Raw genomic sequence first — 27550 nt, forward strand, 5'->3', positions numbered from 1 at the left:
TAACTGTTAATCAGCCGACAAATTATGTAAAAATGTACAATCTAGCAGTTTCTCTCTGTCCAACATAATCCAGAAAATTGTTTGACAGGCTATTTACTAAACAAAGAATTGCGGTGAACTTAAAACCCAATGGCAAAACTGAGGCTAAAAAACTGAAATAGAAAAATTCTCCAACTGCGCACTAGTCACAGCATGGCTATATTCTCTACAATTTGGAGTTTAGTAAATAACCCTGTCCGTGTCCTCGGGTTCTCCTAATTGGGTCCATAAAAGATCTCTGCAGGCACTGTAGCTATTTCATCTCACTGAATTTGTTATAGTGCCTGGAGACTGCTGGCTCTTCCCTCCTTTCTGTATTAAAACATTTGTAAACAGTTTATCGCTGAATGAGGGTACACACACAGCGCGGCCCTGACTGTTGGTATGACTGAGGCAGAGCTTACACAATTCCTTAGCCATACCCATTCATACCAGCAATGGATGCAGTGATAGGCAGACAGCGGCCAGATTACTATCACAGTCTCCCAGTGCTGCTCAAGATAATGCTTCCTCATTAGTAGCAGGGAGAGGATAGGCTGCTGACGACATTTAAAACAATATAACTCCGAATGGAAGGATGACTCCTGCCACTATAACCACTTCAGTGAAATGATGCACTTAAGAGTGCCTACAGTGTCCCTTTAAGGCAGCCACCAGTAAGCTGCAAATGAAGCTTTTATAGTAATTTATGAGTTCAATATCAAACTTACAGCGTTTAAAAAGCTGCCAATTCTCACATTGATAGTTTTTAAATCTGTTCAGCTGAAAGTGAAGAAAAGCTTACAAACAAAATGTGGAAGCACAGCATCACAAGAGTTCACAGAACGTTTCATTTATTGCAGAGTGCGTTCAGGTTTGAGAGGAAATGCTGGTGATAATTGTTGGTCTGATCTTTGATGAGAATAATAACCCCTGTTCATGCAGACTCTGTGAGAAAACCTGTTTATATCAGGCAAAAATAGATTTGCATGTATCGCGTTTAAACTTTCAAAATGATATATTTATCGTTAAATTGAAGGACGATCCTAAGCATCACTGCAAAGCTGACTGAGCAAACCGTAGTCTGCACTCGCTCTCAACTCTGTCAGGGCCGTTTGTTGGGTCTGCTGTGCAAGGGCTGTAAGATCATTAGAATATTAAGAGAGCTAAAAGGTATTTTGATTGATTTTGAATCACGTTTTTGTCATTTTGACAAGCGATGCTGATCATATGGGGGAATACATTATTGATCCAATATATTTTATTCAGAATACAACGGAAGTATTTGACCATTTTTAACGTGTTCTTCCATTTTGGCATAGAAATGTACTTTTCTGGATGAATGAATATATAAAATCTACATAATACAATCTATTCGTTGACTGTTGTGAGCTTTGATATGCGTGATTAAACCTGGCCTGGAGGATTCCTTGTGTCAAACTATAATCTTCTCGTTCAACCAGTTAGTTTTTTGGAACCTCATAAACCTGCTGCATTGTGGAAGTAGGTATCAGAAGTCAGGTGGTCCTTTAACCAATGTTTTGTGTGGATAGAGCCCTGAAATCGTTAAAGTAGCTATTAGCGATAAGACTGCTACGAACGTTAGCACAGCTCTTAATCCTTTGAACCACGAAGGGTAAGTAGGGAGCAGGGCAAGGTCATAGTGTAATGCAATCCCTAACCCCATGATAACAAGTAATGCAGACTCTGTTGGGGTATCCTTGAAGAGAAGAGCTATCCACGCAAAGATTGCTGGAACCGTGCTGTTAGCCAGATTCATCCAGTCGGGCTTGGCAGGGCTGCCTTCCGGAATGGCAAAACCCCAGCGAACACCGCCAAGGAAGGAAAGTATGGCGGCACCATATGCGATCTGCGCGTAGCCCAACTCTGGGTAGTAGCAAGATGATGCAATCATTACAACAGGGGGAGCAACAAAGGGGATCAAACCTCCCAACCCCAGGTAAAGAGCAGGCTTGGGCACATTTTTAAGAGACAACAGGTCGTATCTCAGTAAACCTAAATTCTTTCGATCATCTTCCTCCTGGACTTTCCTCTTTTTCATGTGGGAGCTAAACTTGCGGCTTCCGCACCTGGAGTTTAGGATGCAGGGAGCAGCATGCAGGGCTGGCTTGCAGGGCAACAATAAGGTCCTGCTGCTGATGTAAACCGTGTGGGCTGGTGTTGACAATAGGTGTTGTTTACACATCTGATAAACTGGTGGTGTCTTCTGATAAAACTGAAAGGAAAAAAAATATTTCAAACTTCAGGATTTATTTTGTTTGTTTTAAGCACAAAGCCTGAATTGTTAATAGATACATATTCTACGAATAACGGTGTTACTAGTGTATTTTTCCAGATATATATTTCAGGAGCCTTTAACCCCTTAAGGACCAGACTTCTGGAATAAAAGGGAATCATGACGTGTCACACACGTCATGTGTCCTTAAGGGGTTAAAGTCTCAGGAATCGGACTATAAAAACCGAAAGGTTGACAGGGACTGACGAAGGCAGCCAACACACAGTTTAAGCCACCCCACTTCCTTATACTACAATTCATCACAACCAACATTTTCATAGTTAATTCTATCTTCCATTCCACAATGCATCATCTATTTTAATCTCTACGTGATATAAGGGACATATTACATTTCTCACAGCCATATCTCCCTCCAGTTTTTTTATGGTCCCTCTGAAAATGTACCAAAATAATATAACTTTCAAGATTCTGCCAACATTGTTACTACTATAATCACATTATATTTTATAATAAAAATTACCTGCAAAGTCAGAGGGAATCCCCTCCAGGCAAGACGAGGCAGCATTTCTTAAACGTGAAAGGAAATAAAGTAAGTTTATTTACAGAAGTAAATTAATGTTATACTAAATGATAATAAATATATTCCATTATATCACTGCAGCCCAGAACTTGTCCTTTAACCTCTTGATTCCCTAAAGGTTCAGCAATGAATTGCATGTGTCTGGCGCCCAGAGAGTTAAGCGTTAAGTCACTATGACGTCTACATAGAAGTTAGTTGTCCAAGCTCTATGAAACCCATTCTGCCATGCACAAGAGCCAGATTGGGTGACTTTCAGTTAGCCGTTATAATTAGCTGAACCTCTACATATATTGGCTAACTCGGCTGTTCATGTACAATCAGATTGCCGTACAGCAACCAAATCCCCTAAATTCTTTCAATTCAGTCATTTCCTTAATAAAGAATGTCATCCATAACTCGCCGAAACTACCATAACCACCTCCAACCTCCCTCCTTCCCGGGTAGTTAGCAGGATCCATTTTCAAACTAGTCTCATTGTTGCCATGAGATCCATTTGAAAATTAAATTGTGCGAATTGCTAAAGTAAAAATACATTCCTTAATGCAGAGACCCCCTAGTACTCTTACACTGTTTGGATATGTCAGCGCCCCTCTCTCTAACTGGCTCCTATGCTGTGCTCCCACAGGTAATGCATTGTGAGTCTGGGCAGTGAACCAAATCATGATTGGTTCAATGATCCGCAGGATTAAATGTTTATTGTCCCTTTAAGGTTCAGGGTAGGAGGCAAGTTTAATAGAACACTAATCATTAGATTGGAATTCCTCCATCAGAGCATTGCCACATTACAGAGGTGTTCCCCAAAGTCTGAGTTACCCTGAGTCCACAGAGTGGGGGTACAGCAGTGGGTCACTTCTTTGGATAGTCTCCTAACATTTACATGGGGGATTGTCTGGACTGCAACTCCCATCATTCTCAGGCAGCTCTGCCATGCTGAAAATGAAGGAACATAAGATTCCCAGCTTCTTGCTAACCAATTGTAATCAGCTAGGGATTTAATGCACCCTGCCTGAGTGTGATCAGATTTATACACTCTCACTCTGACAGCAACTTTGTAGCATTGCTACATTTACACCATGTCCCCCAATGCTGCTCCCCATTCTCCAATCTGATTTATTTGGGAATTATTAACACAGGAACAGACCATATTAATTCATCAACACAAAGCATACATTAAAATGCCGAGAATTGATTAATAGCACACCCTATAATGTGTTATTTAATTCAATAAATGCTGGATGGTGTTCTATAGCAATAACAAACAATGTAAAGCATGCTCATACCCAATGTGCAGAGAGGTCAGACAGAAACCCGGAAGCCAGTGGTAGCTGTGACGTATTTCCTGTGGGCAGTGAAGCCATACAACTGAGGGCAAGCTGAGTGTGTTTTTACAGTGGGAGCATGCCCATTATCCAGGAAGGGAATTGTCCAGAATTCAAAGAACATTTTAGGACAAAATAGACAAATTCTCAAAAGTTTTCAGGGATTCACTTTGAATGCCTAGCAATTCACACTTGCCAGTTTTATTTCCACTAAATTGTACTGAACTTAAATGTGTATTACAATGTACATTATTATTATTATTATTATTTATAAAGCGCCAACAAATTCCGTAGCGCTGTACAATAGGTGGACTAACAGTCAGGTATTTGCAACAAGACGAGTCGGACGCACAGGGACAGAGGGTTTTTAGGGCCTCGCTTTTACATATAAAAAGGAGAACAGCAGCGATACTATCTGCTATTTAGTTTTTATTTCACCACAATTCGCATTTATAAACCAACCCTACAGGTTTATTTACATACGGGAACTGGTATAATTAGAGTAAGTTTCAAAACTTGGGCCAAAGTGTGACGTATTGTTGTTAGAGAATTATCAGGAAAGAAAACGGCCAGGCGCTTAGAGATTGGTTTGCTAAATAGTTATTTGACAATCAAGTTACATCATTTGTGGTTATATTGCCAAGTTTGAAAAGAAAATTGAGCCCTGTGGTGTCCCTCAAAATGTTGTAGCTTATTGTCATTCCACTATAAGATGATTATTGAATCAAGAGGATACTAAATCTAATGAGAATCAAACGGAGAGAAAATCACAATATATGCAATTGTGTTTAATAAGTAAATGTGAACTTTTCTGCTTTGGAAAACGCTGTTTATTAAAAATAAACTGTCATGTATATTATGCTCTGAATGTGAAAACATCATTTCAGCACTTCACGTAGGCAGCCATCGTTAAATCCTTTGGTCAGCACTGCTGTTGACTGACTGAAGGCCTTGCAGTTATTCAGTTATTTGAGTGTTGGTGTGTACTCACAAATCTTGACTTCTGTTATAGATATTATAAATGCACATAGAGCACAAGGCTAAGCTACGAGATGCACTGTGTTCTGGAGCAATGTGTGTCCGGCTGTGTGTATCCTGCAGTGTGTATTCTGCAGTGTGTGTCCAGCATTGTGTGTATTTTGCAGTGTGTGTCCGGCTGTGTGTATCCTGCAGTGTGTGTTCTGTAGTGTGTGTCCGGCTGTGTGTGTCCAGCATTGTGTGTATCCTGCAGTGTGTGTTCTGCAGTGTGTGTCCGGCTGTGTGTGTCCAGCAATGTGTGTATCCTGCAGTGTGTGTCCAGCATTGTGTGTATTCTGCAGTGTGTGTCCAGCATTGTTTGTATCCTGCAGTGTGTGTCTCCAGTTGTGTGTGTCAGGTAGTGTGTGTGTCGGGCTGTGTGTATCTAGCTCTTTGTGTCCAGCAACGTGTGTCCGGCAGTTTGTATATTGCACTATGTGTCTGGCAGTGTGTATCTTGCACTGTGTGTCTGGCAGTGTGTATCTTGCACTGTGTGTCTGACAGTGTGTATGTTGCACTGTGTGTCTGGCAGTGTGTGTGTATCTGACAGTGTGTTTCTGGCAGTGTGTGTGTCTGGCAGTGTGTATCTTGCACTGTGTGTCTGGCAGTGTGTGTCTGGCAGTGTGTATCTTGCACTGTGTGTCTGGCAGTGTGTGTGTCTGGCAATGTGTATCTTGCACTGTGTGTCTGGCAGTGTATGTGTCTGGCAGTGTGTATCTTGCACTGTGTGTCTGGCAGTGTGGGTGTCTGGCAGTGTGTATCTTGCACTGTGTGTCTGGCAGTGTATGTATCTTGTACTGTGCGTCTGGCAGTGTGCGTGTCTGGCAGTGTATGTCTGGTAGTGTGTGTGTCTGACACCATGTGTCTGGCACTGTATGTCTGGCAGTGTGTGTCTGGCAGTGTGTGTGTCTGGCAGTGTGTGTGTTGAGCAGTGTGTGTGTGTCTGGCAGTGTGTGTGTCTGGCACCATGTGTCTGACAGTGTGTGTGTCCGGCAGTATGTGTCCGGCAGTGTGTGTCTGGCAGTGTGTGTCTGGCAGTGTGTTTGTCTGGCAGTGTGTGTCTGGCAGTGTGTGTGTCCGGCAGTGTGTGTGTCCGGCAGTGTGTGTGTCCGGCAGTGTGTGTGTCTGGCAGTGTGTGTGTCTGGCAGTGTGTGTGTCCGGCAGTGTGTGTGTCTGGCAGTGTGTGTGTCTGGCAGTGTGTTTGTCTGGCAGTGTGTGTCTGGCAGTGTGTGTGTCTGGCAGGGTGTTTGTCTGGCAGGGTGTTTGTCTGGCAGTGTGTGTGTCTGGCAGTGTGTGTGTCTGGCAGTGTGTGTCTGGCAGTGTGTGTGTCTGGCAGTGTGTTTGTCTGGCAGTGTGTGTGTCTGGCAGTGTGTGTGTCTGGCAGTGTGTGTTTGTCTGGCAGTGTGTGTGTCTGGCAGTGTGTGTCCGTCAGTGTGTGTCTGGCAGTGTGTGTCTGTTTTACCTTGATACATCCTAACCTGTTTTACCTTGATATATCCTAACCCGTTTTACCTTGATATATCCTAACTCGTTTTACCTTGATATATCCTAACCCGTTTTACCTTGATACATCCTAACCCGTTTTACCTTGATATATCCTAACCTGTTTTACCTTGATATATCCTAACCCGTTTTACCTTGATACATCCTAACCCGTTTTACCTTGATATATCCTAACCCGTTTTACCTTGATACATCCTAACCTGTTTGACCTTGATACATCCTAACCCGTTTTACCTTGATACATTTCATTGTGAGACCCTGCTCTCTAACTCACTTCCTGCGCATCGTGTTGGCAGACATCATTAAAGTGATAGTGAAACCTTAAACTCAGTCAGCTTTATATTGCATTAAAAGCAATTATCAATATTGGTAATCACACAATTTTAATGCATTGTCAATGTAATATACAGATACAATGTCCTCACCATTATGGCTCCTGGAAAAGAATGAACACACAATATAGTGTAATAAAGGAACATTAAGAATAGCTAGCAGGAAGTGTCCAGAAACTATGCACAGGTTACAATTCATTTCATTCACATGCAAAAAAACGACTAAAAACAATGACTGCTATTCATAAGCTGGCTCTAATACCCCCAAGGGCTCCTTATTTAGGAGAGACAGTCCTATTTTGGGCCAAGATGCCTCTGTCCATCTTTTCTATGAGCTCTGTATTGTTTGTGTGTCTGAATGGATATCACAGCTATACATAATGTGTCTTTGAATTACAATAAATGTGTTTAGAAATCAGCCTTATGCATCATTTACATAGTCCAAGATTTACATAATAGTTAAATAAAAGTCATTTCAATAGGTCATGAAGTTACTTGAAATTCTCAATGTTAACCGGCCCCTGGCTGCACCCCTAAAATAAAGCAGGGTTATTCACTTAATGCAAAATGTTTGTGAATTAAAACTGAACAGAATCACCATGGAAAATTAGTTGGAAAATTTTTCAACTCACTCATATTGTCAGAATATTATTTGTAATATTTTGTCCCACAATTACCCCTACAATATTCAGAACTCGGCTATTAATTCTGCGAGCGATAATAAGGATCAATAGCCCTGCTTTTGTCAAATTATTTAGAAACAGTTTGTTGTGAAAAGGAAGGAATGTACCAATAGGCTCCTAGTACCAACGACATTGTGCTGTAATGACACAAAACACTCCAATAATACAGTGTCTTGATACAATAAACTGTAATAGTATAACAAGCTGGAATGATGCAATAAACTGCAATGGTACAACAAGTTGCAGTGATACGGTGAAAGTTGCCAGAAGGACATACTTGTTGGCTAAAACGGATGCCTGTTTTGATGCTGTCAGCTCAGACAGATCACTTCCATTTCTCTGTTGGAAGTAGTGGAGGCAGGGAGCGGCACCAGGCAGATCCCAAATAAGAAGTCAAACTGTTCTAAAACAATATGACTAATTACAGTGGGGGGCACCGGGACACTCCTGTTTCCCAGTGTTCCTTTAACCCCTGAAGGACCAAACTTCTAGAATAAACGGGAATCATGACATGTCACACATGTCAGGTGTCCTTAAGGGGTTAAGATGGGTTGCTTTACATATTGGTGGATTAGTTTTCAAGGAATGTATTGAAATGCATTTGGACCAGGTAGGAAAGTATGGGTGTGGAGAGCACAGTGCTGAGAATCTGTGAATGTATTGTGTGAATGAGTAACTAAAGGTCTATGATGGGCAGTGATGGGAGGGTGATCTTTGCTGGGAGAGCTATATTTTCAGGAATGTCAAGTTATTTGTAGCTGGTTGAAATCAGTGATATGTTTTTTCGTCTTGCTTGTTTGAAGAGTGAGTCGAGGTAATTCCCAACCATTTGACTTCTCACTGTAGGAGGATGCCAGAAAACTCCTGCCACCATAATCACTATCCTGTATGTGGTGCTTATGGTCCTTTTAGTGTTCCTTTAAGGAACATTTTTTTACACTATATATTCACTATAGTGGGAATTCAAGGGGAATTTCAGATTTAAGGTCAGAACAGACAAACTGTGAAAATTCTCCATTCAGCGACAGTGACTTTGAATTATAATATTGTACAGCGCTGCGGAATTAGTTGGCGCTATATAAATACCAATAATAATAATAATTCCCACTCTGGTTAATAGCCCTGTTAATATAAATACCAATAATAATAATAATAATAATAATAATTAATAATAATAATTCCCACTCGTTAATAGCCCTGTTAATATAAATAATAACAATAATTCCCACTCTGGTTAATAGCCCTGTTAATAATAATAATAATAATAATAATAATAATAATAATTCCCACTCTGGTTAATAGCCCTGTTAATATAAATAATAATAATAATTAATAATAATTCCCACTCTGGTTAATAGCCCTGTTAATATAAATAATGATAATAATAATTCCCACTCTGGTTAATAGCCCTGTTAATAATAATAATAATAATAATAATAATAATAATAATAATTCCCACTCTGATTAATAGCCCTGTTAATATAAATAATAATAATAATAATAATAATTATTCCCACTCTGGTTAATAGATAGCCCTGTTAATAATAATAATAATAATTCCCAGTCTGATTAATAGCCCTGTTAATACCAATAATAATAATAATAATAATTAATAATAATAATTCCCACTCTGGTTAATAGATAGCCCTGTTAATAATAATAATAATAATAATTCCCAGTCTGATTAATAGCCCTGTTAATACCAATAATAATAATAATAATTAATAATAATAATTCCCAGTCTGATTAATAGCCCTGTTAATACCAATAATAATAATAATAATAATAATAATAATAATTAATAATAATTCCCACTCTGGTTAATAGATAGCCCTGTTAATAATAATAATAATAATAATAATAATTCCCAGTCTGATTAATAGCCCTGTTAATACCAATAATAATAATAATAATAATAATAATAATTAATAATAATTCCCAGTCTGATTAATAGCCCTGTTAATACCAATAATAATAATAATAATTAATAATAATAATTCCCACTCTGGTTAATAGATAGCCCTGTTAATAATAATAATAATAATTCCCAGTCTGATTAATAGCCCTATTAATACCAATAATAATAATAATTATAATAATAATAATAATAATAATAATAATAATTCCCACTCTGGTTAATAGATAGCCCTGTTAATAATAATAATAATAATAATAATAATAATAATAATAATAATAATAATAATAATAATAATAATTCCCACTCTGGTTAATAGATAGCCCTGATAATAATAATAATAATAATAATAATAATAATAATAATAATTAATAATAATTCCCACTCTGGTTAATAGCCCTGTTAATATAAATAATAATAATAATACTTCACACTCTGGTAGCCCAGCTCTGGCTGTGATGTCTTGCAGTTGCTGCTCTCGTCGCTAGGTGTCGCTGTGGCGGGAGGGGAGCAGTGACAGGCAGGACGCGGCCGCTCTGGCCTCCGCCGCTCTCTCTATGACCGCGCTCCGGGGCCGCCATTTTGGTGCGCGCTTTGTTATGGTTTGTGCAGAGCAGGAAGCGCGCTGCGAGCTGGAGGGAGAGTTTAGGGTCTCAGTGTGAGCGACGAGCCCCGTCCTGACCGCGAGCACTGACCGAGGTGAGGGGAGGCCGCGGGGCGGAGAGAGAGCTGGGGCGGGGCGGCCATTACTACCCAGAGAGGGGGGGCGGGGGGTCACGTGGCAACAGCTGCAACTGGGGGGAGTGCACCCCAAAACACGGAGACTGCACCCCACTTATAGAGACTGCACCCCAAAACACGGAGACTGCACCCCAAAACAGAGAGACCACCCCACTTATAGAGACTGCACCCCAAAACAGGGAGAGACTGCACCCCACTTATAGAGACTGCACCCCAAAACAGGGAGAGACTGCACCCCACTTATAGAGAGTGCACCCCAAAACAGGGAGAGACTGCACCCCACTTATAGAGAGTGCACCCCACTTATAGAGAGTGCACCCCAAAACAGGGAGAGACTGCACCCCACTTATAGAGAGTGCACCCCAAAACAGGGAGAGACTGCACCCCAAAACAGAGACCACCCCACTTATAGAGACTGCACCCCAAAACAGAGAGACTGCACCCCAAAACAGGGAGACTGCACCCCACTTATAGAGACTGCACCCCACTTATAGAGACGGCACCCCAAAACAGGGAGAGACGGCACCCCAAAACAGGGAGAGACGGCACCCCACCAATAGAGACGGCACCCCACCTATAGAGACGGCACCCCACCTATAGAGACGGCACCCCACCTATAGAGAGAGACGGCACCCCACCTATAGAGAGAGACGGCACCCCACCTATAGAGAGAGACGGCACCCCACCTATAGAGAGAGACGGCACCCCACCTATAGAGAGAGACGGCACCCCACCTATAGAGAGAGACGGCACCCCACCTATAGAGAGAGACGGCACCCCACCTATAGAGAGAGACGGCACCCCACCTATAGAGAGAGACGGCACCCCACCTATAGAGAGAGACGGCACCCCACCTATAGAGAGAGACGGCACCCCACCTATAGAGAGAGACGGCACCCCACCTATAGAGAGAGACGGCACCCCACCTATAGAGAGAGACGGCACCCCACCTATAGAGAGAGACGGCACCCCACCTATAGAGAGAGACGGCACCCCACCTATAGAGAGAGACGGCACCCCACCTATAGAGAGAGACGGCACCCCACCTATAGAGAGAGACGGCACCCCACCTATAGAGAGAGACGGCACCCCACCTATAGAGAGAGACGGCACCCCACCTATAGAGAGAGACGGCACCCCACCTATAGAGAGAGACGGCACCCCACCTATAGAGAGAGACGGCACCCCACCTATAGAGAGAGACGGCACCCCACCTATAGAGAGAGACGGCACCCCACCTATAGAGAGAGACGGCACCCCACCTATAGAGAGAGACGGCACCCCACCTATAGAGAGAGACGGCACCCCACCTATAGAGAGAGACGGCACCCCACCTATAGAGAGAGACGGCACCCCACCTATAGAGAGAGACGGCACCCCACCAATAGAGAGAGACGGCACCCCACCAATAGAGAGAGACGGCACCCCACCTATAGAGAGAGACGGCACCCCACCTATAGAGAGAGACGGCACCCCACCTATAGAGAGAGACGGCACCCCACCAATAGAGAGAGACGGCACCCCACCAATAGAGAGAGACGGCACCCCACCAATAGAGAGAGACGGCACCCCACCTATAGAGAGAGACGGCACCCCACCTATAGAGAGAGACGGCACCCCACCTATAGAGAGAGACGGCACCCCACCTATAGAGAGAGACGGCACCCCACCTATAGAGAGAGACGGCACCCCACCTATAGAGAGAGACGGCACCCCACCTATAGAGAGAGACGGCACCCCACCTATAGAGAGAGACGGCACCCCACCTATAGAGAGTTCACCCCAAAACAGGGAGACTGCACCCCACTTAGTCTGCACCCCACGTATAGGGAGTGCACCCCAAAACATGGAGACTGTAACCTGAATACACACCCTGAGTACACCCCTAATACACAGACTACACCCTTAATACACAGCATGCACCCCATGTGTAGAGACTGCACATTCATGAAATCACACATTATATGTACCCCCTCCCCCCCCCCTCACATGCAAGGTCTGTGTATATTCATGTAATCACACATTATATGTACACACACCCCGACATGCGTGGTCTTTGTATATTTATGTGTTTACACCCCCACGCATGGTCTGTGTATTTATATATGTACACCCTAACCCCCCCCCCACCACATGCATGGACTGTGTATATTTATATAATCAGACATTATATGTACATGAAAAACTACCACAACAAGAGGACATAGTCTTAAATTAGAGGGACAAAGGTTTAAAAATAATATCAGGAAGTATTACTTTACTGAGAGGGTAGTGGATGCATGGAATAGCCTTCCAGCTGAAGTGGTAGAGGTTAACACAGTGAAGTAGTTTTAAGCATGCGTGGGATAGGCATAAGGCTATCCTAACTATAGGATGAGGCCAGAGACTAATGAAAGTATTTAGAAAAGTGGGCAGACAAGATGGGCCGAATGGTTCTTATCCGCCGTCACATTCTATGTTTCTGTTTTATGTAAATGTTATGGGTTTTCCATTGGAACCAGAACAGTCGCATCTCCGACCTTTGCATTTCTATACAGCCTTTTTATTTGTGATCAGTTGCCTGTTGGATTGTTGCACAGTGTTCCTGTTAAAAGTTTCTTTTTTTTGTTTTCTATCATTTTGTCCTTGTAGTCCTCCTCCTCTTTACCTTCCTTGTGAAGTATCTTAATTTGCTATTTGAGTGCTCTCTAATAATAATGTCCCATTCAGAAAATGACTGTCCATGGCCTCTTACATAACACTTCTTGATTTGCTGTTCCTATTACAACATGCTAGAGAAAATAAATATTAAAAGCAACGACGCGCAGGTTTTAGGAATTCATAATGCTAGTGTTATAGCTCTTATTTGAAGCTGAATGTGTTGGGCTCACCTCTGGCACTCAGAGATCTAAAGTATGTGCATGTATCCTGCATGTTATATGAAGATGATTAAGCTAAATCATCTTATTTGTAATACTTGAATGGAAACATTTGTTTATTTCCCCATTCGACCCTCCATACCCCCAGCAAAATAAATAAATAAAGTTTGATTGCTAGACACACAACTGTCTGGAATTCACAATTTTAGTCTGATTGCTAATCTGGGGAAACAAATCAGACTTCCAAAGTGTGCAAATCTTGAATCCCCCTCCAATTCTTAGTTTAACGAATAAACCATGGATTGGTTGCTAGATGTTGGTCTCTTAGGTGCTTTTCCATAATAATGGAACCTCTGGTGCTATTGGTGAGGCCATGTGTATGTAAATACTTTTGTGTGCCAGTGTTTGATTTATGTTAAAAAGGCCTGCCCCCTTAGATAAAGGTGTTTGTTAGATAGCAGACTCCTGGTCATTTGCAGTGTGTTTTCTTTGGTGCATGGGGTCTCTGTAGGTAAGTCTCTGGCTGTTTGTATGCTGTAAGGATTGTTGGCTATGAGTCATTGTTTATCTGCACTAGTTATACAGAGCTGGGAGGTGTTTTCTTATACACTGCTTTAGTGCTGAGTCTGCACATGTAATCTTACAGAATCTATAAATGTTCAATCTCTGAATTGTTGTGGTTGTTTATTTCTTGTAAAGTTTTATATTCATTTAAAACCAGTTTGTCCAGTTCTTATTTTCCTTGATTCAGATTTACTATATTTAAATAGAAGTTGCTGATATTTTGTTCTGGTGTTTTTGGGTTTGTTGGCTTTGTTGTAGTGAAATTGTGTACCAGACTGTTTTACTTGACTCGGGAAGGACAATGCAAGTAATGTTATCAGTTTAAATACTTCTGATAATGGCATCTGACTTTACTGGGAGCATCCATCTTTGTTTTTGAGCATGCATCTGCGGTTTTGTTGTGTAATATAGCTGATATATCAACTTACACTATGGTCAATAGTGGCTGTATGTAATGCAGTAATCGGCCTAACTGTACCTGATTTAGATCATGATGTGTCTCTCGTCTTTTTCATAAAAGTAGGATTTTATTTATTGCATGAATATTTGTCCAGCTTAGACTAAATTTATTATTCGACAACATTGCACTAGAAGGGATGTTTAATCCGTTTTCTATGGCTTTATATTTACCTATAGACGGTAAGCTTGTTTGCGCAGGGCCCTCTTAAAGCTGTAAGTTTTTGTAATTGTCTCATTTATTGTTAAATCTCCCCCTTTGATAATATTGTAAAGCGCTACGGAGTATGCTGGCACTATATAAATACTAGTAATAATAATATGGGGATAATCTAATAACTGAACAGTGAGACTGTTTTACCAGAAAAAAATAACCAAATGCATAACAAAGAGTTCTGCTATATATATATAATGTATATGTGTGTATAAAATGCAGGGCTCTTTTTACACATTGGTTTTTATTTAATTTATTATGTATTTTTTTAAATGTAAATTAAATGCCGTATTCATTCAATTGACAAGATGCCCAAAAAAACAGTATTTTTTTTTTTTATGGTACTAACATAATATTTAAGACAAGCTTTTAAGAGTTTATTTTTGAAGCAATACAAAACAATTGATGTTGTTGGAGCCGAGGAGGAGTGGTGGGTGGGGTATCATAAATAGCAGAGATGTGCCTGAGAGTGGTTGATAATAGAACAAGTAAATAAATAGAGGAGAGACAATAAGCACGTTAAAAAAAAACAAAAAAAAAAACGAGAAAGTCATAAAAATATACAACTTCATATATGTGTATATATAAATTGCTCAAATAGAAGTAAAGTGGAAGTATTCTAAAAAGTATAAAGTCTTATAAATTAAATGTATTTGTGTTTATATGTTAGGGAGGACATTGTGGTTTCTAGTCCAGTGTTTAACATAGACATCCAGCCACACATTGCATTATATATTTTTTTTTTTTTTTTTAAAGGACCGATATGGCTTTTCTTTTCTGATGCCCAAACTATCACTTGAAATTAACTAACATCTAAGCATAGATAATGCATAAAAACCAAAACAAAACACCTTTACCATGTGTTTGGGGACACACACACACACTCTCTCATTGACTCTCTCTCTCTCTGAGACACACACACTCTCTCTCTCTCTCTCTCTCTCTCTCTCTCTCTCTCTCTCTCTGAGACTCTCTCTCTCTCTCTCTGAGACACTCTCTCTCTCTCTGAGACACTCTCTCTCTCTGAGACACTCTCTCTCTCTGAGACACTCTCTCTCTCTGAGACACTCTCTCTCTCTGAGACACTCTCTCTCTCTGAGACACTCTCTCTCTCTGAGACACTCTCTCTCTCTGAGACACTCTCTCTCTCTGAGACACTCTCTCTCTCTGAGACACTCTCTCTCTCTGAGACACTCTCTCTCTCTCTCTGAGACACTCTCTCTCTCTGAGACTCTCTCTCTCTCTGAGAGACTCTCTCTCTCTCTGAGACTCTCTCTCTCTCTGAGACTCTCTCTCTCTCTGAGACTCTCTCTCTCTCTGAGACTCTCTCTCTCTCTGAGACTCTCTCTCTCTCTGAGACTCTCTCTCTCTCTGAGACTCTCTCTCTCTGAGACTCTCTCTCTCTCTCTCTGAGACTCTCTCTCTCTCTGAGACACTCTCTCTCTCTCTGAGACTCTCTCTCTGAGACTCTCTCTCTCTCTCTGAGACTCTCTCTCTCTGAGACTCTCTCTCTCTCTCTGAGACTCTCTCTCTCTCTCTCTGAGACTCTCTCTCTCTCTCTGAGACTCTCTCTCTCAGACACTCTCTCTCTCTCTCTCTCTGAGACTCTCTCTCTCTCTCTCTGAGACTCTCTCTCTCTCTCTCTCTGAGACACTCTCTCTCTCTCTCTCTGAGACTCTCTCTCTCTCTCTCTCTCTCTGAGACACTCTCTCTCTCTCTCTCTCTGAGACACTCTCTCTCTCTCTCTCCCTCTCTGAGACTCTCTCTCTCTCCCTCTCTGAGACTCTCTCTCTCTCCCTCTCTGAGACACTCTCTCTCTCTCTCTCTCTGAGACACACTCTCTCTCTCTCTCTCTGAGACACACTCTCTCTCTCTCTCTCTGAGACACTCTCTCTCTCTCTCTCTCTCTCTCTCTCTCTCTCTCTCTCTGAGACACTCCCTCTCTCTCTCTCTCTCGTTGACTATCTCACAGTCATTCAGGGAGTCAAACTGTTTTATAATAGGATAAATCCATAACTGGGATCCACCAGGCGCCACTCCCCGCCTCCACTACAGCCTACAAAGATAAGAAATATCTCTGAGCTTAGCCCAGCAGAGCAGGCCTTTGCTCATTGGCTAAGAGCAACTAGCTGATGCTCTCAGGCAATGAGGTATCCCTGCACTTGACTAACAGTAGCGGCTAATCAGGAGTTTCTGACTTTGGCTGTAGTGGAGATGGGAAGGGTTACCTGATAGACCCCCAGGTTAGACGTCAAACCGTTCTAAACGTCCTAATTAACCTCTTACTTTGGATTCCAATTACAATCTGTTTTTAATATCAATGCATTGCACACTAATACAAGCCGTGCACGCTCATTGTTATATAAACACCAGCCTGGTTTGTTATATAATTCACGAGGGCAGCAGCAGACACTTATTATTTGCTATGAGGAAGTTCCTATAAAGTTACACACAATGGTTTCTGACACAGAGACTTTGTATGTTAAGTTTACTATTCAGTCTGTGCTGCTCACGGGGAAATGCTGTTTATGGCAGATAAAATGATTGGGTTCCACAGGAACTGGTGGGGATTTAAAAACTAGCAGATTAAGGCACAGCTCGTTTAAACAATATCTTGAAGGGGCTTTGTGTGGTGAGATGCTCGATCCCTCCATAGTTAACCACTACAGCTATCTGCAGTGCTTATGGTGCCACATTCTGAAAGTTTTCCTACTGTAACTCTGGAAGCAATGTCGGAGTGTGTACTATGGTACATTAAGTAGAACTCTTCCATGTGGCCTTTTCACTGGCTCCTGGAGTCCGATCTGTGTTATTCTCCTTTGCAGTCTTTAAAATCTTATGGTGTTTGTAGATGGAAAAACTATTTGTATTCATTTTGTTGAACTTTTGAACTAATATTGCTGTTTTCTTCTTCTTTTTTTTGTTTAGAGTTTGATGCCCAACATAAGTGCCATACAGAAAAAATGCGTCTGATCTTTTCCACAAACCCATAAATAGGCAATTGGAACATCCACCTTTATACCATATTTAATTTTTTCCATACACATCTGTCATTTTACCCACTTCTTACGTCAAGCTATGTCATTGTCAACACGTGATATTGGGCAGATATTTTTATGTCCGTTTCATTGTGTTTTCTGTTGAATTTCTTTTATTTTTTGACCATGGAGAATGCAAAATAATTAAACACGATTTTTGTGTTTTGGGGTGTCTTGGTCTCCCTCCTGCTGGCTTGTTGAGGTTGTCGTCATTTAAATTAATGAGGGCAGCAAGTGGATTTACAGAAGAATTGGCTCAACAGAACTGGACTGTTATTTCTTATTCAGAATCACTATTTCATTTGCAAAGGCTCTGATATGACTGTAACACACCTTTTCATTGATATAAACAGGACCCACCTGTCTGTTTAATGAGGTGAAAATTGCACTAGGGGATTTTTTTTTTTTTTTGGTAACGGCGGGGTTTGATTTTGTATTTTGTATTTTTCATTTTTTTTGCCCCATGTAAGTGGTCATTTTCAAAGCTTTTTTTTTTTTTTTTTAAATTCAATTTGCAATTCTAACAAGCAGGATGTGCACTTAAGTTGTGGGTATGTTTGAAAGGAAACAATCTGGCATGTAGAAGAACTTTGTCTTCTGTGCCACACTTCTGAGGGGCTGTCCTCGTGCCCAGGAATAGATAATCGATACTAAGGAGCCGCACACAAAACTGTAAGGCGCTGTCCATCGTGTTCAAAGTAGGGGGTAAGTGCCTTTTTTTTTTCTCTTTTCATTCATATACTTGTTTTACAAATGTATGCGCAGTAATAAATGTGTAGGGCCTGATTCTTGCTGCATCGTATTAAGGAGTATTTGTTTAAGGCAGTGTATGAAATCCAGGCATTGTATATAAAACCAAGCTGTTATGTAATGCATACTTGCACAAGCTCCTACTGAAATAGAATTAATCTTTATTTTGAATGTCATACTATGCCTAGGAAATTTAATAGGTTAGATCCCCCGTCACTAAAGGAGCTACCCAGGGAGGCAGCTTACATATGTGCTGTTTGCTGGGGTCTTCATGGATTAGAGGTTGATCCCTGGCTAGGCCTACAAAAGTATTAGCTTGGTGAGCATAAATTTAAAATCTAAACCATTTTGACAATCCTTGTGTCCTGCATAAGATAAAATGGTCATAATATTTCATGTATATCTTTGATTGGATTCTGACGCAGCCTAAAGGGGTTTGACGGTGATGCCCATAGTGGAAAGGTGGCAGGGCAGCATAGATAAGTCCTATCAGGTTGGCACAAAAACATGCCAGGCTGTCTCATGTTATCTGTGGCTGTCTCCACCATACAGAGAGCACTGCTACATCACTCTGTATGGCCCTAATGCTCACAGCACAGTGAGAATGTGTGTAATGATGAACTCATGGCACACCAGAGAACCAACCCATAATGGGTATATGTGTACATTTTGTCTTCTCACATCTTTCTCTATTGTAATTTCTGAATAACTTTGTGCCTTTCAGCAGACCCTGCCTTGGCCATGAGGATTAATGCCTCAATTCATTGGTAGAAGATTCACAACCTAAATGGCGCAGCATGACTTTGTTCCTGCTTGGCTTAACTTCTCCACACCGCAGTCCACCAAGGTAGGACACATCATCTACAGTGTAAATCATGTGCATTAAATGTCCTCTTGCTCACTTCACTACCACAGATATATTGTTTTATTTACTAAACAGAGAATGGAGGGGTGCGCTGTGGTTTTAACCTGGAATGTATTTCTGTTTTGTTTTGGTTTTTCTGTTTTTTTAATAATGCTTTCTTCTTGCAGTCCTCCTCGGGCATTGTTGAGAGACATGGAGAGCACCTTCCCAGGGGCGAGGGTCGTTTGGGAGTGAGTCGCAGGAGACACAATTCTTCTGATGGCTTTTTTAACAATGGGCCTCTCCGCACCTCTGGAGGTGAGTAGTGCACATTTTGTGCTGTTTTACTGAATACTTGTGTACAGCACCTCCTGTGTTGGGGTTTTGTCTTTGCAGCTCCAAGGCTGATAGCTTCTTTCTTTTATACATTGTAATCATGACTGGGCTAAAGACTCTGCATTGTGTGCATGTATATTTGCACTCAACAAATTAGATATGCTGAGCCTACACACAACCTTCTGTGTAATCTGTAACACAATCGTAATTTATTAATGGGTGAATTTAAAGTAAGACTTCCGTCTGAACAACCTGTGCCTACTGTTCTGAATTAACTAATATCCAACCTTTTCTATCAGACTCCTGGCACCAGCCATCCCTTTTGCGACACGACTCTGTGGACTCCGGGGTCTCGAAAGGTTCCAATGGCTCTCAGTCTGGTTGGCACGGACCGTCCCGTGGCCAAGATGGTGCTTCGCAGCGTACAGGAGGAAGTGGCACCAACGGGGCAGGGAATGCAAGTCATCGTACTCGCAATGGCAACGTCCTGTCTCGTAAAAATATCTCTACGCAGGACAAGCAGCCGGCCGAGGCCAGAGAGGAAAAGAACGCGGAGAGGAAGAAGTTGCAGTTTGAGGAGGAGGACTTTGTATGTTGCTTTCACAATTTTGTTTTTTTAATTTAATTACAGTCTATAAATATGAATAAACAACCACAATGGAATAGGCTAATAGAATAGACTTACCAAACCTTTCTTAACTCATAACCTCATTAAAGAAACTTGCAAACTAACATTTATTAAAATTGGGCTGGTTCACATTGATCTCACATATAGACTGTCAGCCTAATTTTATCAGATTATTGGTCCCACTATAGGTGATTTCTGCTTCAGCACACAGATGTTAAATCATGCTACAATTGAATAATAACTGGGTACAGGCACCAAAATTCTCTGCAATTATAAAAGTGCATGTGTAGAAAGACTGGGCAAGTAACAATTCCTGTAAAGGAATTTAGAACTCCTAGACTCCTGCAGGAGCCTCCTGTGTGAGATTAGCATTCAATTTATAGAATAGGCGATACTAGCATCGGATTGAAAATGAAAGTTTTTGTAATGCAGGCTGTGTCAGTCACAGCCAGGGGAGGTCTAATGTTTCTACACAAGTAGAAACAAAATGAGTTTAACTGAATGGCAGAGAAATGAGCAGTAAGACTGCATGGGGCATGGTCTATACACCAAAACGACTTAGTTAAGCTAAAGTTGTTTTGTGATGCTTACAGTGTGCCATTAACCTAGTCCAGTCTGTCAGGAGTTTTAAAACAAACTAAACTGAAGAAACACAAATATTATTTTTTTTTTTTGCTTGTGTTATTTTAAGATGAATTAAGTGAATGTTTGGTGGGACTTGCTTGCTGTAATTAAGAGTGACTAACAGAACTATAAATTGACGGATAAATATCTTATTATAACCCCCCTTATTATTCTTCCGTGGTCAGTCTACCCAACTGCTGCTAAAGATCTGTTAAGCACTAGAGAGTATATGGTCTTCTCATTCTACAAAATATATATAAAGTGGTTTATTTTCAATTTTTTTTTATTTTCTATCAATAGCCATCATTAAATCCTGAGACCGGCAAGCAGGTGATGCAGAATAAGCAGACTGGGACCCCTACTGGAGTTTGGGGTAAGTAAATGCTATCTCTGTCACACAGGCCGGTGCTATGGCTTGCAGTGGTCAGTTGTTTACATTACTGTCTTGTTGTCTTACAGTTGCATTGCAGGATGGGGGGGTCATCACAAATTTGGCTCCACTATGCAACTGCATTTAGCAATCTGTTGCCAGGTAACAGGAAAGGGATTGAAGGCAGTATATTGTGCATTGTACTATATTTTGTATGCGGTTTTACTGCCTGCCTTCCACATCGGTTATGAAAATTAAAAGAACGCTATAGTGTTCACCATGTGCATTAAAAAAAAGTAGAAGTATTTACATTTTCCTGCCTGATATTGTTAATCCTGATGATCTCAGCCATTCCAATGCATATAATAGAGATGAATTGAGTCAATGCTGTTTTATGGGGAGTATTCAGCGTCCCCATGCAGAGCATGGAGATGCTGAATGTTGATTCCATAGTCTTTGCAAGGTCGGACCCAGGAAGTCCCTCTTGTGACTGTCCAAGTGAAAATAGAGGTGGTCATAGCCAGCAATGGAAACACAGACCGTTTCTCACTGGGGAGCCTGCAGGAACAGGCTGTTTGACCCAGAATCACTTCATTAAACTGTAGTGGTTCTGGTGGCTATATTGTCCCTTTAAATCCTAAAATGGCACGGTGCAAAGTTTGCATGAAGTCCTGGGCACCATCCAGTCACTTTGTTTTGTCTGTCCAGTTGCTGAGATAAACTGTGTTCTAAAGGAGAATGGGGAAATAAACTTGTAAGTCAACATTTTTGTAATGATTTTGAATGTCTTTTATTTGTGCAATTACAGAAAACCCTCCAAGTGCCAAGCAACCTCTCAAGGTCCTAGTTATCAAAAAGATTTCTAAGGAGGATCCATCTGCCTTCTCAGCAGCTTTTGCATCTCCAGTACCTCATCTTTCTAATGGCAGTAGCAACAAGACTAACCCATCTGGACCTATCGTGTACAAAAATCTTCTTCAAAAACCAGCTGTCTCTCTAGCCAAGGTACCAGTAGGAAGCTGACATACTACATATGTGTAGTCCTAGGCTTTCAGGTGTAATTATGTTCTAGCCAAGCTATCATTGCTTTCACTTCTCAGTATTAGGTTTATCACGCTTTATAGTTGTTCCAGAGCCTTATAAGACTGTTCCAAAATGTAGCTTTCAGCGAACACTTGGTCTTTTTATTTATTTTTCCACCAGCCAGTGACATCGGCTGTCAGAATGAGCGGAAAGAGGAGGTGTATCCAGTGGGGATGCCTTTACTTTCCTTTATCTCTATTCTACTCTAAACACCAAAACAACTGTAGATGGATGAAGCCGTTTGGTGTATAGATCATATCCCTGCTGTCTCATTGCTCAATTCTCTGCTAAAGTTGATTTGGTGTTTAGTGTCCTTTTAAGTCAAACTGGTAGTATTGTGAGAGAGGTATAAACTACATGTTTGTCTGTACCGAGAGTTATGTCAAATTAACACGTAAATAGCTATTTTTAGGTTTAAGTAGCAGTTTTGTTTTGTAGCTTTTGCTATTTTGGTGTTTAAGGTTTGCAGTTTTATTGTCGTTTTTTTTTTTTTTTTTGCCACAACTTTAGTTTATTAAATGACCCGATCATTTAACATTTATAACTTTCAAATGTATGAAAGTAACACATTTGACTTTTACCAGTTTAGGCCATGTAAAATTAAATGTAAATTGCAAATTAGAAACAATTGCAACATTGTTTGTCTTCTGTGATCGGAATTATTCACACAATACATCACACAGTAATGCAGAGTATTTAGCCTTGAGATCAGCATGTATCTATGTTTTCAGCCTGGTCCCTGGAAGTCCAATGGCCGGGATCCCAAATCTGGCTCGTTTTCTAATCGTGATTCTGCTTTCACCAGCCCGGTGCTAGCCACCAAGCCAGTAGTGCAAGCCCCTGCACCCCTCTTTAGCTCACCCAAAGAGGTAAGGAGCACCTAAACCCTTTGCAGACCATTTTTAATTCTAGAAACACCATATGGGTGTGTACACTCTTTATTTTACACTTTGCTCTGCAGAAAGGCATATAACAAAAATAAATGTTGAACCATGTAGATTTTGTGACCTATGATATAGTTTACAGTAAATGCAGGGCAGAATTGGTAGATACAGAACTCTAAATTTCCACTCCCCCCCGCCAGCCATTGATGAGTGAGAATTCAGCCATGGGGAGTAGAAATTCACCCCTGGTGACTGTGCTTTGGACCCTCTACACTTGCAGTGGCCGAGTAACTTAGGTCTTGCTAGTAGTGTAGGACTTGAAATTTGGAATCATAGGTAGATCGGAGCGTGGCGTGGAAGACTAGCTCATGTTTGAAAGTATTGTAAACGGTTGTTTTGTATTTCCACAGGGTACCGCTAGCGTCACTCCACCTCTGGAACACAGCATCTCACGACTTACTAGGATGACTCGCCGCATCCCTGACAAGAAAAGTGAGTTTCTCAAGGCTCTGAAAGATGAACAAGACGCTGATCCAACAGAGGACCGAGATATTGACAAACTGGAAGAAGTAAGACTTGATTGTTAAGGGAAGCAAATGGGAGAGGGGCAAGGATTGAGATCCTTGGTTTAGAGTGTTTGATGGAAAGATAAGTATACCAGTGTTTACTGTGCATGCATTACAACATACCTATTATGTTGCTGGAACACATTTGGGCATGGAGCGATTGTCCTGCATTTGTAACTTTCTGGGAGAGAGTTGTGGGGCTTATAGCCCAAACATTTATCACCAAGACTATTGTAAAAAACTGTATTTCATATATTCATCTGCATGCAATAAATACAATATATAGTATATTTATGCTTATAAACTGGTATACTTTAATATGTTCATTATACATATGTAATGGCTAACAAACGCGGAGTAAAGCATGTTATAGCACTCAAAGTGAATGGGAAATCCTTCTTATCGGGTACACTTCTCATTGTGTTCTGTCTCCCGTCAGGTGCAAAGCCCTTCAGACTTGAATGACCTTGATGGAGAACACAGTGATCCCTTCCATCACAATGGCATCTCCACCTCTCAGGAAGGAAAAAGAGAGAGGTTTATTTACTCACTGGAAGCAGAGTACAGGTACAGTATCCCAATTTATCTAAATGTCACAGCCCTTTCTGATATAATACCACATGGTTCAGTCACTTGGTATTGCATTTTCTTAGTCCTTATTGGACACCCTGAAATTGAGCTGGGATTTCTAATTGAGATTTCCTAAATAAAGACAGAAGATTATGTTTTCTGCTTTAATTCAACCGTACCTCGAAGCACAGTATTTATTTCATACATGTTCCTGTTCCGTCCCCGTCCCCCCCCCCCTGTCTGGACACGGACCCTGCATTCACCTCCCCCCCAGTCTGGACACGGACCCTGCATTCACCCCCGGTCTGGACACAGACCCTGCATTCACCCTCCCCCCCCCAGTCTGGACCCGGACCCTGCATTCACCCCCCCCCCCCAGTCTGAACACGGACCCTGCATTCACCCCCCCCCCCCCCCCCCCCCCCCCAGTCTGAACACGGACCCTGCATTCACACACACCCCGGTCTGGACACGGACCCTGCATTCACCCCCCCCGGTCTGGACATGGACCCTGTATTTCGGTCTGAATCATCCACTCTCCTGATTGATTAAACTATGAATAACATTTTAAATGTGTTGGACTGTTTTAAAATGTTCATTAAAACTGATTATGCAATTATTTTTCTTATTGTGACACTTTGCTCTCCTTTCTTTAGATTATTGAAAGCGATGGGATGGCAGGAGTATCCAGAGAATGAAGAAGACTTTCTGCCTCTAACCGAGGAGGAATTACAGGAATTTCACATCAAATCTCAGCAAGTGAGTGTTGCTCAGTACTGAACCGTTTATATTCTTTATTTTCTATACCTGATCTGGTTTAGATTTGTGATGATTGGAACATTTACATAGCTGTTCTTGTAACAAGATGTACCTATAATTTCTCACTGCTAGGGTTTTTAGACACACCTCAATTAGTAATGGAGTAGGACCTTCTGGGATTTGCCATGATTGTCTCTCTATTGAGCAGCAGTATCTGTGTACTGCCCTACAACACAATCCGATTACAGCTGTCTGGAACATGTAGAGATCTGCAGCAGCAAACCAAGTCCCCGCTTTTAGATACATCATCAGTTGTGTGTCTGATATTAAAGGAACTGTCCAAAGCACCATAACCACTAAAACTTATTGAAATGGTTCTGGTGCCTGGGTACCATCCCTGCCCTCTGACATATTGACACATAAAGTAACGCTTTTACAGTGTCTCATAGCTTAGTTTTAAAGAGCTGTCAATCACATCTCTATTGCACAAGACTGCAGGGTTGGGGCTCCATAAACACTTTATTAGTGTCCCTTACAAGCTTTACATATTGCACCCTCCACAAATAAAGGGCTAAGGAGATATTAAGTCTCATTTGAGTAAATCTTTACCTTTTCTTTTGATTACAGCTCAAACGCAATGGTATGGGACAAAATGGCTTTTTGAGGCAGCCACGCAGGTGTGCTCTTCTCTTTGCTTGGCGTTGCCCTCTTACCCCTGACCCCAGCGAATGCTCCGCCTCGGACACAAGCAGCACAGATACTTCTGACGATGAATCCTGATCCTCTCTCAAACAAGCAGCAAAGCATCCCCTCCTAACCTGAACTGCTCTCCAACACAATTCGTTGTGCGAATGTTCAACATAGTCTTTATGGAAGAAGAGTTTAACAAATAACACATTATTGTGTTTTGTTTTGATTTTCAGCCGTTTGCTGCCCAAATATCCTGACTCGTGTCCCGAGTAGGTGTTTAATATTTTGTGATAAATGGGAAGTATTTGAGAACATTTTTTTTTTTTTTTTTTTTCGTTTTATCTTTGTTCCCACATCTACAGGTTCTCTCATGTTTCAATGCTTCCTACACACAAATCTGATTTTGTGAAAGTTGTGGAGACGGGTTGAGTTTTGTTTTTGTTTTCCTTTTTTTTTCTGCATATCTTAAACTCTGACTCACAAATCATTACAATTTGAAAAGAAGCGTGTAATGCCGAAAGCCGGAATGAAACAACTTTAACCCACTAAAAGCGATCACTGTCCAAAAATCTTAAACTCTAATTGTGATTGGTTCATTCTGATAACATGGATATATCTAGGTGTTCTGCACGTGCTTCTCCATCTTACAACTGAGCAATCGGACTTGTTCATCCATAATTATTTTAATTTTTAAGGGAATAATTTGAAAATGTAAAAAGTGTTCAGAGATATTTCATTTTTCTTTTCTTTTCTTTGTTTTTTTTTTGTTTCCTCACAGCCTTGACATTCAGGGTGGATTGTAAAATAAAACAAGATTTGGGTAAAAAAAAAATTACCATTCTTGGGGAAGATTTCAAAAGATTATTTTGATAACATTATTTACAGATTAAAGAAAACTGGTTATCTGTATGTGAGGGCAATGTCACCACAGCAGCTAATAACTTTGAATAAATATTTTGCATCAGTTTGCCAAATAATGCAGTCATTTTTACAAGTTTTTGTTTTTTGTGTTTTTTTTCCCCCTCCCCGTCCCTTTTGTACGATGCCCAAAAATCAATGACTAGTTATTGATTTGCAGGGAGCAGCCACAAACACAAAAACACAAGTTACAGTGTGGTCATTTATATATGGTTAAAGATTGCTTCGATCAGAGTGTTTAATATAAGTAACGTTTTCCTAGCTATTTGCCCTTTCCATAATCTTGACTCTTGTGTGTGAAATTTCCATTCATTCATTAGCCATTGGTAAGTGGAATTCCATCCGTAAGAAATGTGCAGTGGCCCCTTACTCCACTCATTGCTTTTGGAAAACACAAGCTTGCTGTGGCTGCACAGGTTTTGTTTTTTATCTGTAGCAATACAATCAGTGAAGTAAATGATCACTGCACCGTTAGGGGACTGGGTATAACAACTGTTTTTGAATCAACACCAACATCTTGACAATTTCAGCTGATTCTATTTATGGGGGCAGGATTGTGTAAGTTCTTTTCTTCATCTGTTAAACTGTTTTGCAATGGTTTTATCCCAATGTTCGCCCCCTGGCACCTCTGCCTTCTCTCTGCTGCCGCGGTAGGAGAAGGGATTGCGGACAGAAACTGTACATTCTATTCCTCTCTTAATGGGCTGGGAATGCCAGCTGATGCTTTCAGTCTACCTCCGGCTGCCTGGCTAACCTTCATACTGCTGTGGCCAGGGAGAAGGAAGGTAGGAGGTAGAGGTGCCAAGGGACCAACCTCATGGTTAAATTGCTGAAAACATTAAGATGGCGACCCAATACTCCTGCTCTATATCATCAATGAGTTGGACCTATGGGTGGGAGTTTAGTGATGAGTTTAATATATAAATTGTGCTAGCCAAATTCCTTGCAAAAATCTAGCTAAAACGTGTTCTACCCTTAGCAGCGTACATCCTGCAACTTATACAGGGCTGTTTACTAATGTGAGAATTCACAG

At 41.2% G+C, this 27550-nt stretch overlaps 2 protein-coding genes across 4 annotated transcripts; one reads left to right on the top strand and one right to left on the bottom strand.

The window, feature by feature from the left end:
• Positions 1-803: 803 nt before the first annotated feature.
• Positions 804-4204, bottom strand: TMEM69 (transmembrane protein 69). The gene is made up of 3 exons (XM_063427151.1): positions 4136-4204; positions 2796-2842; positions 804-2254 (listed from the first exon to the last, which is right to left on the bottom strand). Exons 2-3 carry the CDS (start codon positions 2838-2840, stop codon positions 1529-1531), a joined length of 771 nt encoding a protein of 256 aa, XP_063283221.1. The 5' UTR covers positions 2841-2842; positions 4136-4204; the 3' UTR covers positions 804-1528.
• A 5994-nt stretch (positions 4205-10198) lies between these two features.
• On the top strand, positions 10199-26576 carry GPBP1L1 (GC-rich promoter binding protein 1 like 1). Of its 3 annotated transcripts, none has more exons than XM_063427690.1 (12): positions 10199-10323; positions 17386-18200; positions 18970-19092; positions 19278-19407; positions 19725-20014; positions 20978-21050; positions 21856-22052; positions 22862-22999; positions 23425-23583; positions 24020-24147; positions 24807-24909; positions 25537-26576. In XM_063427690.1, the coding sequence occupies exons 3-12, from the start codon at positions 19033-19035 to the stop codon at positions 25687-25689; spliced, it is 1431 nt and encodes a 476-aa protein (XP_063283760.1). In that variant the 5' UTR covers positions 10199-10323; positions 17386-18200; positions 18970-19032; the 3' UTR covers positions 25690-26576. The 3 variants fall into 3 exon arrangements, with proteins under 3 accessions (XP_063283760.1, XP_063283759.1, XP_063283761.1); XM_063427689.1 differs by having other exon boundaries at positions 18973-19092; XM_063427691.1 differs by lacking the exon at positions 22862-22999 and having other exon boundaries at positions 18973-19092.
• Positions 26577-27550: the final 974 nt, after the last annotated feature.

Source organism: Pelobates fuscus, chromosome 7 (genome assembly GCF_036172605.1).
Source record: "Pelobates fuscus isolate aPelFus1 chromosome 7, aPelFus1.pri, whole genome shotgun sequence".
NCBI classification, from domain to species: domain Eukaryota; kingdom Metazoa; phylum Chordata; class Amphibia; order Anura; family Pelobatidae; genus Pelobates; species Pelobates fuscus.

What these genes read in the sequence shown, in the direction of transcription:
- GPBP1L1 (XM_063427690.1), top strand. Translation starts at nt 19,033, where the DNA reads ATGGCGCAGCATGACTTTGTTCCTGCTTGGCTTAACTTCTCCACACCG. An exon ending in GCCTCTCCGCACCTCTGGAG is followed by an intron (nt 19,408 to 19,724) that starts GTGAGTAGTGCA and finishes CTTTTCTATCAG; the next exon opens with ACTCCTGGCACCAGCCATCC. An exon ending in ATATTGACAAACTGGAAGAA is followed by an intron (nt 23,584 to 24,019) that starts GTAAGACTTGAT and finishes GTCTCCCGTCAG; the next exon opens with GTGCAAAGCCCTTCAGACTT.
- TMEM69 (XM_063427151.1), bottom strand. Translation starts at nt 2,840, where the DNA reads ATGCTGCCTCGTCTTGCCTGGAGGGGATTCCCTCTGACTTTGCAG. An exon ending in GATTCCCTCTGACTTTGCAG is followed by an intron (nt 2,255 to 2,795) that starts GTAATTTTTATT and finishes TTTTCCTTTCAG; the next exon opens with TTTTATCAGAAGACACCACC.